At 28.0% G+C, this 9707-nt stretch overlaps 4 protein-coding genes across 6 annotated transcripts in view; 1 reads left to right on the forward strand and 3 right to left on the reverse strand.

Moving 5' to 3' along the window:
* LOC108756154 (regulator of G-protein signaling 6-like) overlaps positions 1 to 3401 on the reverse strand; it is a 9424-nt gene extending 6023 nt beyond the window's left edge. Inside the window, exons 1-5 of the mRNA XM_018499759.1 lie at positions 3090 to 3401; positions 1940 to 2112; positions 1591 to 1727; positions 1277 to 1510; positions 884 to 1053 (exon numbers count right to left, since the gene is read on the reverse strand). Of these exons, the coding sequence (XP_018355261.1) occupies positions 884 to 1053; positions 1277 to 1510; positions 1591 to 1727; positions 1940 to 2112; positions 3090 to 3230 (855 nt within the window). The 5' untranslated portion in view covers positions 3231 to 3401. The remainder of the gene's footprint in view (positions 1 to 883; positions 1054 to 1276; positions 1511 to 1590; positions 1728 to 1939; positions 2113 to 3089) is intronic.
* Positions 3402 to 3462: 61 nt separating this feature from the next.
* Positions 3463 to 5607, reverse strand: LOC108756153. Its single transcript, XM_018499758.1, has 5 exons — positions 5526 to 5607; positions 4584 to 4697; positions 4047 to 4179; positions 3785 to 3840; positions 3463 to 3650 (listed from the first exon to the last, which is right to left on the reverse strand). Exons 2-5 carry the CDS (start codon positions 4656 to 4658, stop codon positions 3519 to 3521), a joined length of 396 nt encoding a protein of 131 aa, XP_018355260.1. The 5' UTR covers positions 4659 to 4697; positions 5526 to 5607; the 3' UTR covers positions 3463 to 3518.
* A 95-nt stretch (positions 5608 to 5702) lies between these two features.
* On the forward strand, positions 5703 to 6970 carry LOC108756152 (nuclear cap-binding protein subunit 2). The gene is made up of 3 exons (XM_018499756.1): positions 5703 to 6037; positions 6343 to 6663; positions 6753 to 6970. Exons 1-3 carry the CDS (start codon positions 5966 to 5968, stop codon positions 6855 to 6857), a joined length of 498 nt encoding a protein of 165 aa, XP_018355258.1. The 5' UTR covers positions 5703 to 5965; the 3' UTR covers positions 6858 to 6970.
* On the reverse strand, positions 6584 to 9159 carry LOC108756151 (G/T mismatch-specific thymine DNA glycosylase-like). 3 transcript variants are annotated; one of them, XM_018499755.1, is made up of 4 exons: positions 9021 to 9159; positions 8471 to 8707; positions 7722 to 8062; positions 6584 to 6652 (listed from the first exon to the last, which is right to left on the reverse strand). In XM_018499755.1, the coding sequence occupies exons 1-4, from the start codon at positions 9097 to 9099 to the stop codon at positions 6620 to 6622; spliced, it is 690 nt and encodes a 229-aa protein (XP_018355257.1). In that variant the 5' UTR covers positions 9100 to 9159; the 3' UTR covers positions 6584 to 6619. The 3 variants fall into 3 exon arrangements, with proteins under 3 accessions (XP_018355257.1, XP_018355256.1, XP_018355255.1); XM_018499754.1 differs by having other exon boundaries at positions 7722 to 8707; XM_018499753.1 differs by lacking the exon at positions 6584 to 6652 and having other exon boundaries at positions 7368 to 8707.
* Between the last annotated feature and the right edge of the window lie 548 nt (positions 9160 to 9707).

Genomic DNA, 9707 nt, shown 5'->3' on the forward strand with positions numbered 1-9707 from the left:
AAAAAATATAATGTATATTTTTTATTTGTGAAACACAAATAAAACAAACAAGCTTTATTCATTTTCAATCAAAAAGGGATGCGTGATGTGTCATTATATACTACTTTACTTACACAAATATAAGATAGAATACAATGTTTCATATATATTATAGGATACGATTTATTGTTTCGATAATTAATAATTTTTTCAAAATGTTAATAAAACTTTTATACATTTTTTGCTACATTGTTCTATTATTGAAAAACGCCTAATCTTGCTTAGTGTCTAATTTGGCTGTCGATTGGTTTTCCTGAAATATAAATGGCAAAAAATAAATATAATAGCTATAAGTAAAGTTGATTAAAGTGAAATTATTACACAAACAAGCAAGACAAAAATTATTAAGAAATATGACAGGAAAAAAGCATAGACACCTAAGTTTGTTTTTATCAAAACTAGTTTCTTCGAGTATTTGTTTTTTTATCTGCTAAAGGTGCAGGTAACGTTTCAATTATGGGTTCAGAGATTTCCTTGGTGTTACGAAATGTTACGTAGTGAACAGGTTTTGTCGTATCTTGATCGACGTTTGCATAAGCTAAGTACATACCAATTTTTTAAAAGATGGTAGCCGTGACAGTATTTTGTAATACGTTAGCAATATGTTCGTAATATATCATTATTTCTATAATAATATACTATTTGTACTTATTTCCTTCTTGATTTTTATAAGAGATTAATTTAACTATTCAATAGTTGTGAAAAAATATTATATAAACAGTAAGAGGTACTGATATAGCACATCTTTTTTAAAGCATTCTCAAAGATAGAGATTAAGCAATAGAAATGAAGCAGGTGTAAGGGAGGGATGATGCAATAGAGAAATTTCTTCGTTGCATCCTACCTCCTTGTTACTGCTTAAAGATGCATATGCATTTTGTGCAAAACTACCAAGAGCAGTAGCCACTGCTGAACTTGTGACAATCGTTGAATTTACAAATTCCGAAAAAGATGTTGGCATTTTCGGCATTTCTGGCATTGTGTTTTGCAGCTCTCGATTGTCACCTGGTTTGACTGAAATTATTTATAATAAAATATTGACATGTCCATGTTTCGTTGACAATTCCATCTTGAATTTTGAAAGCTGGTAGTCTTAATAGAAAGCGTCTCGTTTGACTACGTTGTATTTGATTTGTAATCAATTGCAACATAGTTAAATGACTCCCATCCGTTTTAATATACATCTCTTGTGTTTATAAAAAAAATAATTTGCTGAAAATAGTTTAATATACATTACCACCATAAATAAAATTGTAGCCAACGTTTACGTAATGTTTAACCATGTCGAATCCCTCTTTTGTCTTCTTAGGATAACAGATAGCTGCCATAGAAAGTGCACCTGCGCTAGAATACATTATTCGCTTGAATTTGCGTCCTCTAAGTCCAAGCACTAATCCAGCTATTCCACCGATAGCGATGGCGCCCATTCGTGGCATAACATTACTTTCTTCACGTAGATAATCTAAAAGAGCTGCAAAAAAATAATTTGGTTATTGCGCTGTAGAATAATTGTATAAAATACATTTAAATATATGCTTAATTAACACTTACAACTGCTATGTTCAAAACCGATGTCGATAGTATCTGAAATAACATCAGTATAATGTTGATATTCAGACACAACTGCTTGAACTGACTTGCGAATTTTAGATATGTTCTGCTCCAGAGTCGAAGGTGAACATTCTGTACTGTTAGAAAATTTAATAATAAACATTACATATAAAAATAATTGATAGAAATGTTAATTTTCATATAAATTTTTATAAGGGGAATATTCAATAACGTTCCTTGCTTCTCTAATAACAGTTTATCACAAGATTGAAACATTTCTTATAATTGTAAGTTAAATTTCAATTTATAATATATATAACAGTTCTAATTGGAATTACTTGTGCTTTACCATGAGGTCTGTTTACAATCTTCTTCAAAGGAATAAATAGGTAGTTCGGATGGTCGAATTAATTTCTTAACTCCTGGCTCCTTACAGGTTGACATTTTGTTTTCCGACAGATTTGTTGATTTTATTACAGGTATCGCGCATAACCCGCACGGCATCAAGATTTTCTTGAAAAACTTAATAAATAAACCGTATTTAGCGTCATGCTTAATATTTCGTACAGATTTGGAAATTTATATAATCAATAGAGTTACCATTGTGTGTTTGATATAAGTTTTCGAAAACTTATATAAATTATATCTGTATATTACAGTTCGTTATATATTAATAAATTATGAAAATTTTTCAGCTTTTATAAAATTGTCAAACAATGTGCTATATTAGCAGAAGACACAATCATACCGCATAGCACTAATTGCCACTAACCCATAACCTAACCATAACCTAACCTTCCTTTTTTGTAAACTAGCACTAACCAATCAATCTACATGAGAATATAGCAGAATGTGAGAAATAAAAACTAAATTAATATAGTATCTAAAACTGTGTTCCGGTCGTCATAACTAATCTAAAGAAAATTCGGATAAGATAAAATCTTTTTATCATTATTTTTCTAAAAATTAGAAATTTCATCGGATAGTACTTATAATATTTTTTCTATAATTAATATTATTTTGTACTTTTATTTTATACAAGTATATCAGTCTTAGAAAAAAATATCTTTAAAATCTTAAAAAAGATAAAAACTGTTTTAAAAAGTATCAAAATTATAAGAAAATGTGCTTAATTTTGCAATAATATGAAGAAATTTGCCATCTGCAAAAATTTTCTATGCAAACAAAAGAAAGAAGCTTATTTTTTAATTAAACTTCAAGGAAATTTGTTGATTTTTCTTTCAATAATGTACCTAAATTAATTTTAAATTTCCAAGTTTGCACTCATGCAAAATATTACTTTACAATTAATTGAATTTATGAAAATATTAATTAAATTTATGGAAACGCTATTTCACAAAATATACTTTAATTCCTCTGTATAATATCTGAATAAAAAAATTTAATTTAAATTCTTTCTATATATATACAACGATTGTAAAATTTTACATTAAAATAAGACAATAGATTTTCGGAAAAAAATTATATCTTTTTCATACTTTAATACTGGTTCTACCCAGCTCCACCAAAGAACCCGGTTGATATTCGTCGCAACGATCGACGGGTTCTCTGCAGGTTATATCTTTACCAAATATGTTCCCAATAGTAAATTCCAGGAATTTGTGTATAGCATCATTCATATCGTCGCATTTTAGAATATAAGATTACAACTCTTGTACTTCCATATATTTTGAAAATTAAACTTTTCGATTCTGTGGTGTGTCCATATATCAAAACGGAGCTTCTTTTTTTTCCAACTATTTTCAACAGAATTATGCTGAATTCAGACTGCATTTCATTGATCACAGTGCAATTAAAGCATATAGCCTAGAAAATACAGGTAATTTTAATAAAATACACATTTGTTATGTTTTAGTTATGGCATTTTATCCGAATTTATTGTAACAAATATATTATAGTAATAACATTTATGAATTTGTGTTTGCATTAGGTCCACGTCGGCGGCCAAAGGTTTGAACGACGTTGACAAACCTACGATTGTATTGAATGCGTCGCTTAGCTCGGCCAGTTTTCTTTTTGCTCTTCTCTTGCTTTTCAACCTAATACAACATATATTAATTTAATATATGAACATATACTATATTTCACATATACATCAATATTTTTTTCATCATAAATAACAAACCCGAGATATAAATTTATTTAAATAATCAAGATTGAAGTATCGCTTTACCTTAGGTGTCTGAGCTTTTACTTTGCCAGCACGTGCCAAAGAACCGTGAACCTTTCCTGAAAAGAACAAAAATTATTTTATAATCAATCTGAATTTTTTTTTGTGCTTTGTCTTTTATAATAAATACAATATACTTTAAACATTATAGTATTTTTCAAATATATTTATATAATATAACACAGCTTATTTTGACTATCTACATTAAAAACATTAAAATATATTATGAATCTAAATGAATTTTTTTTTCTAGAAACTAGCTTACCTCCCCGTAAGGGTACAATCAATTCAAGTACATCTGATTGAAGTTCAGTTACACAAGTTTCATCTGTTAATAAGCTTCCATTGCAATGAAGATGAAATTCATCTTCAATGCCTTGCAGACTCGCAATTCTTTCCTGTAAACAATTAAACTATTAGTATGTATATATAATCGAAATGTTTTTTATTTTAATATTTATCATATAAATTAAAACTGTATAAAATGACAGTATTGAAGAACCAACCACAGAACTTGTTGCATAAATTAAGTTATATAGGCTAATAATAATTACAATAATTACATTTATCACATAATTATAAAAAAAAATATTGTAGCAAACTTATCAAAAGCGAAAGTAAAATATAACTTTCTCTTTTATATAAATTTACATATTATTTTTGCATTAATGCTCGTTCTAACATTATAAAATAAACAATGCTAGATTATCATTTTAATGCTACATCCTTGGACATTAATACCCAAAGACAAATTTAGAAAGTAAATTTTGTGTACTAAAATATTATTTAAAAAAATTAATACCTTTATATGTTGTATTTTCTCATTATCTTCACATACAATGATAGTTGTTTCTTGTCCACGAATTTGCAGCTGCATGGTGCTTGTATATGCGATACTCGTTGTATGCCAAAAGTTCTGCAATATAATTCAAATAATTAATAAGAACTACTATTTTAATATACTATAAATATTGAATATAGTTTTTATAATTTTATAATTAAATAAAAACTAGGTCTGTTCATATTGCTCATACTTTTTGTATTTGGCATCTTTGCTTTCTCTCTTTTCAAAGCCAAATATATATCTATCTTATTTTAAGTGCAAAAATATTTGGGAATTTCATGCAATGCGAACAGATCTACTATTTCAACCTACATACCTAACATATTCTATTTCTAACGTTAATAAAAAAAAATCTTTGTAGCAATCATACACGAACATTTAATTAAAGGTTTGCTAACTATTATATATTTTTGGAATTTAAAGTCAGGTAAGTATATGTTTGATATTTGACGAAAGCAAGAAAAAAGGTTTTAGTACAGGATTCTAACGTAGAAATAGAAAATAGACATTGAATGGCATACAACGCCAATTTTATATATATATAATTTATATAGTGAATATATATATAAAATTTATATAGTGAATATTAAATAGCTAATTAATTTCATTATAAAAAAATTATCTATAAAAATTGTACGCATCTATCACAAAACAAGTACTTAGCTGAAGAAAGGTAGGTATCGCGAAAATGGCTAAAACTTTGCACAAACAACGCAAACGTGTTTTCTAGGTTAAAAATTTAGGAGCACATGCTGAACGACTTTTCCAAATTATACAGGTTTTAACGCAAAAGATTTAATGATGAGTCGTTAATATACAGGTATTAATAAAATAAAATGTTATTTTTTATCATCGCATTGCGCATAATCATTCAATATATCAAATATAAATCACACTCACCTTGCTAACACGAACGCAATGGAACCCAATCAAAGATGGAAGGAATTGGAAAGAACGTTCCGTGCTTTCATAAATACAGTCAGCATTGACTTCTGAATGCTACATTTGAAAGAACCAATTACCTACCGTTATATCTTATATTTTCCAAAAAGTGAACAGTCGATTGGTCAGTGAGACTTTTGCGTGTTCTAAAACTCAACAAAAGAAGGTGTTGCATAAAGTCTCTGAAATTTATCTTTATTTGATAATTTATTTTTCTTCTATTGGTATCATTGGATGCTCAGCAGCGCTCAAGTAAGCGTTCGTGGTACACACACAACTACATACTGAATATATTCATTTTTCTTTCCGCTCTGTGGATTCCAGTAGATTTCGCAGATTTGAACTGCGACAGAAATTAATTTTTATGAGTGCAAAATTAAGCTAAATAGCCTCGGAAAATGTCGGTCAAACTAAATACAACTAGCTCGCCGTCAGTTGAATTAAGCTCCTATCGTGATCAACATTTCAAGGTTTTTTCTTTTTTTTGATTATTAACCTCAAATATTATCTAGTGTACAATATTTCAATTTATTTATGTTTCTTATATGTATTTTTATTTCTGTTTCTTATAAATAACTAATTTATCCTTTTTCCATTTTATGTAGTTCGAAATTTTTAGTTCTAATTATCATAATCAATATTTGAAAAGTGTTTGATTAAAAATAATTAATTATGGTATAATTGCATTCAATTATATTATGTATATTTATCTGATAAATATAGTTTTTTTAACAACTTTGTGTGAATAACTAATTTATCCTTTTTCATTATATAGGGAACAAGAGCCGAACAGGACAGGCTACTAAGAAATTCCTGTACTTTATATGTTGGGAATCTGTCCTTTTATACGACGGAGGAGCAAATATACGAATTATTCTCCAAATGTGGAGACATAAGACGAATAATTATGGGTCTTGATAAATATAAAAAGACACCATGTGGTTTCTGTTTTATTGAGTACTATATCAGAGCTGATGCAGAAAGTTGCATGAGGTATATAAACGGAACTCGGTTGGATGACCGAATCATCAGAACTGACTGGGATGCAGGTTTTATCGAAGGCCGACAATATGGTCGTGGAAAAACTGGAGGACAAGTAATTATTTTTAATATCTTATGAAAGATTAATTTAAACACAAGATATATACATATATAGATGACATGTAATGTTATTTAATATTTTAGGTGAGGGATGAGTACCGTTCAGACTTTGATAGTGGACGAGGTGGTTATGGTAAAATAATACAACAGAAAGTAACATCGCTTTCTGATGGTGGATTTGGACGGTGAAAGTTCAAGTGTAAATATGTTTATATAATAAGTTTATTCTAAGTAATAAAAGTAAGGAATAATTTGTGTGAATTAAAAAATTTCGATACTTTGAATAAGTGTTTTGCATCACGAAAGGAAATAAATAAATTTTATTAAATTATACATATATTCACGAATTTTTTTGTCATTCATCGATGTAACATCTTGTGAATAAGAAAAATAAAATTCATTTAGTATAAAATAAATAAATAGTGTTTTCTTACTACTTAAACATTCCTTCCACTAAATTACTATGCAATTATTATATAAGCATTTATAATAATGTTTAAAAATGAAATGGAAGATGTCTTTCATTGTGGATTTGTGAATTTCTTATATTTTATATTTCTATACATAATAAATATCTTGATAACAAAACTTTAAGTTAAAAAAAGATATATGTACATGCTAAAATATAAAAATATATATAAATTTTTGAAATTTGAAATTGCATACTAATGTCTATCATTATTACTAATATTTATTGTTTTATTTCTTTTTCGAATTAGATTTTGATCTTATACAGGATATAATAGCATCGTTGCTACTTTTCTGAGATAACCTTTGTTTGATTAAACCTAGAAAATCTGTATCACTTCCATTGCAATTTTTCAAATTATTTTCAGTTTCTGGAGTTTTGCAAGTAATTCTTGAAGATGCATATTTTTCGTTATTTTCCAAATTAGTTATATTACTTTCGTGATTTAAAATATTATTAGTTACAACAGTGCAATTTTTTTTTCCTTTTCCATTAATTTCAGATATTTGTTTAATTTCTGATTGGTTGACAACTATTTCATCATTAACATTACTTATAAGATTTTCTGTTTCTTTTATACTTGCCTCCAATTTCTCTACAGTTTCATCAAATGTTTCTCGACTCTCAATTTTTTGACTGCATATTTTCTTATTGAAAGACGTATTCTCATCTTTGTAATACTTTTGATCAGATTTTTCTACTAGAAATTCAACTGTACGAATTGAACCAATATCTTCCTCAGATGTATCCAGACAAAGAGTATTTTTGTTAACAACTCTACCTCCATGTAGAAAAGTAGAGACATTTTTGCGCCGCCACATTTTGGAAGTACTGGGTATAATCTGCTTGCGTCCCTCAAAACAAAATTCTTTTAAGTCAACATTGGTAATTTCGCCTTTCAAAAAATGTAGATATTTCTTTAATCCTGTATAAAAATGCAATTTGTCCATCATTCTAGGGAAATTTGCACACCGTGCGCTGCTTGACGGTGTCACCCAAATTGCAGTATCACCTATGCGTTCTGGTTGTAATCCAAAATAAAATTTGGACTTAGTAGTGATGTGAGCAAATACCTCATAGATACATTTACCATTAAATACTGCAATTTTGGGTTTATATAATTTCAACTTTTCTTCTACTACTTTAGAACCCTCTTTGAGTTCTGTTCGTTTGAGATCTGCAGCAGATCTAGTGGGACGTTCGACGATATTTGTCAAACCAATACTATATTGCAAGAGTTTATAGTCTTCTTCAAAGCTGACAAATCTTGGTGTTAGGCCAGATTCATGCAGAAGCTTATAAAAGTGATTACCAGGACCTGCATAGTACCTACCACGGTGTGCCGCCATTAAACTTGGATTGATTCCAACAAATATTAAATCCAGATTCATCTCCAGATAATCTTGTAATGTATACTTTTGGACTTCCTCTTCTGACAATCCATCGAATCTGTCTATTTTTTTCTTGGGTTGTTCCAAAACTTCTTTTGTTAATGGTCTTTTCTTGAGCTTGTTCAAGTCAAGTGGTGGCATGACATTCATAAAGCGAGAAACTACGTGCAGGAATCGATCTGTAAATTTTCGTATTTCCACCATTGAAAAATTATAAATTTTTTATAACAAAAATTATTTATATTGGTTTAAAGAGTTTATTCTATATTTGTAATAAAATTAAAGATAAAAGTACTTTATTTTCAAGTCATACTTTAATGATAAAATAATCATTATTTAACTTCACATTTTAATTTAAAAAGAATGTCATCAATCTATTTAAAAAAAGTTTACCGTGACTTTACAAAGAAACAAATATTGATAAAGGAATGAGGTAAATGTGTAGTAAATACACATTCTCTCGATCTATTAAAACTCACATATTTTACTCACATATTTTACGTATTTCGAAAAAAATTCCGTTCCATTTTTTTAATAATTTCAATTGAATGCAGTAGCTTTGTATAAACATAACATATTGTTCGAATACAGAAAACAAATATATATTACAAAATCGGCAAATAAGCCGATACACGCGCTTGTCAAAATGAAAACGCCCTCATTTGATCGAATCTTGAACCATTTAAAACATTCGACATTATTGATGCTAGATAAAGAAGAATTTTAATCATTATTATTTATTTAACTTATTTACCATAAGAACCTGTTGCAAATTTCGCTGAAATTATTCCACATTTTATTGGAATACTTTTCAGCAAAATTTCAACATTTCAGATTAATTTCTGCGATTTTTTAGCTGATAAATTCATTTTCAGCAAAATTTCAGAGAAATTTAGTTCAATTTCAGTGATTTTTCAATATGTTAGCTAAAAAGTTCACTTTTTTAGTGAAATTTCAGCGAAATTTTTTCACCAGGGATTTATCACAGTAATCTTTCTTATTATCAAAGAACTAAAAAATATTTTTATAATAAACTAAAAATGTGACAGATAAAGAAAATATTTTTTGCAATAATTTACATAAAATAAACTTCGCTGTTGTTTTTATAATTACTATTAAAATTTAACATGCATTATGCATACGTTTTTACGTCAATATAAATTGTCGCGAACGAAGTTC

This window comes from Trachymyrmex septentrionalis, unplaced genomic scaffold (assembly GCF_001594115.1).
Source record: "Trachymyrmex septentrionalis isolate Tsep2-gDNA-1 unplaced genomic scaffold, Tsep1.0 scaffold95, whole genome shotgun sequence".
Taxonomy (NCBI): domain Eukaryota; kingdom Metazoa; phylum Arthropoda; class Insecta; order Hymenoptera; family Formicidae; genus Trachymyrmex; species Trachymyrmex septentrionalis.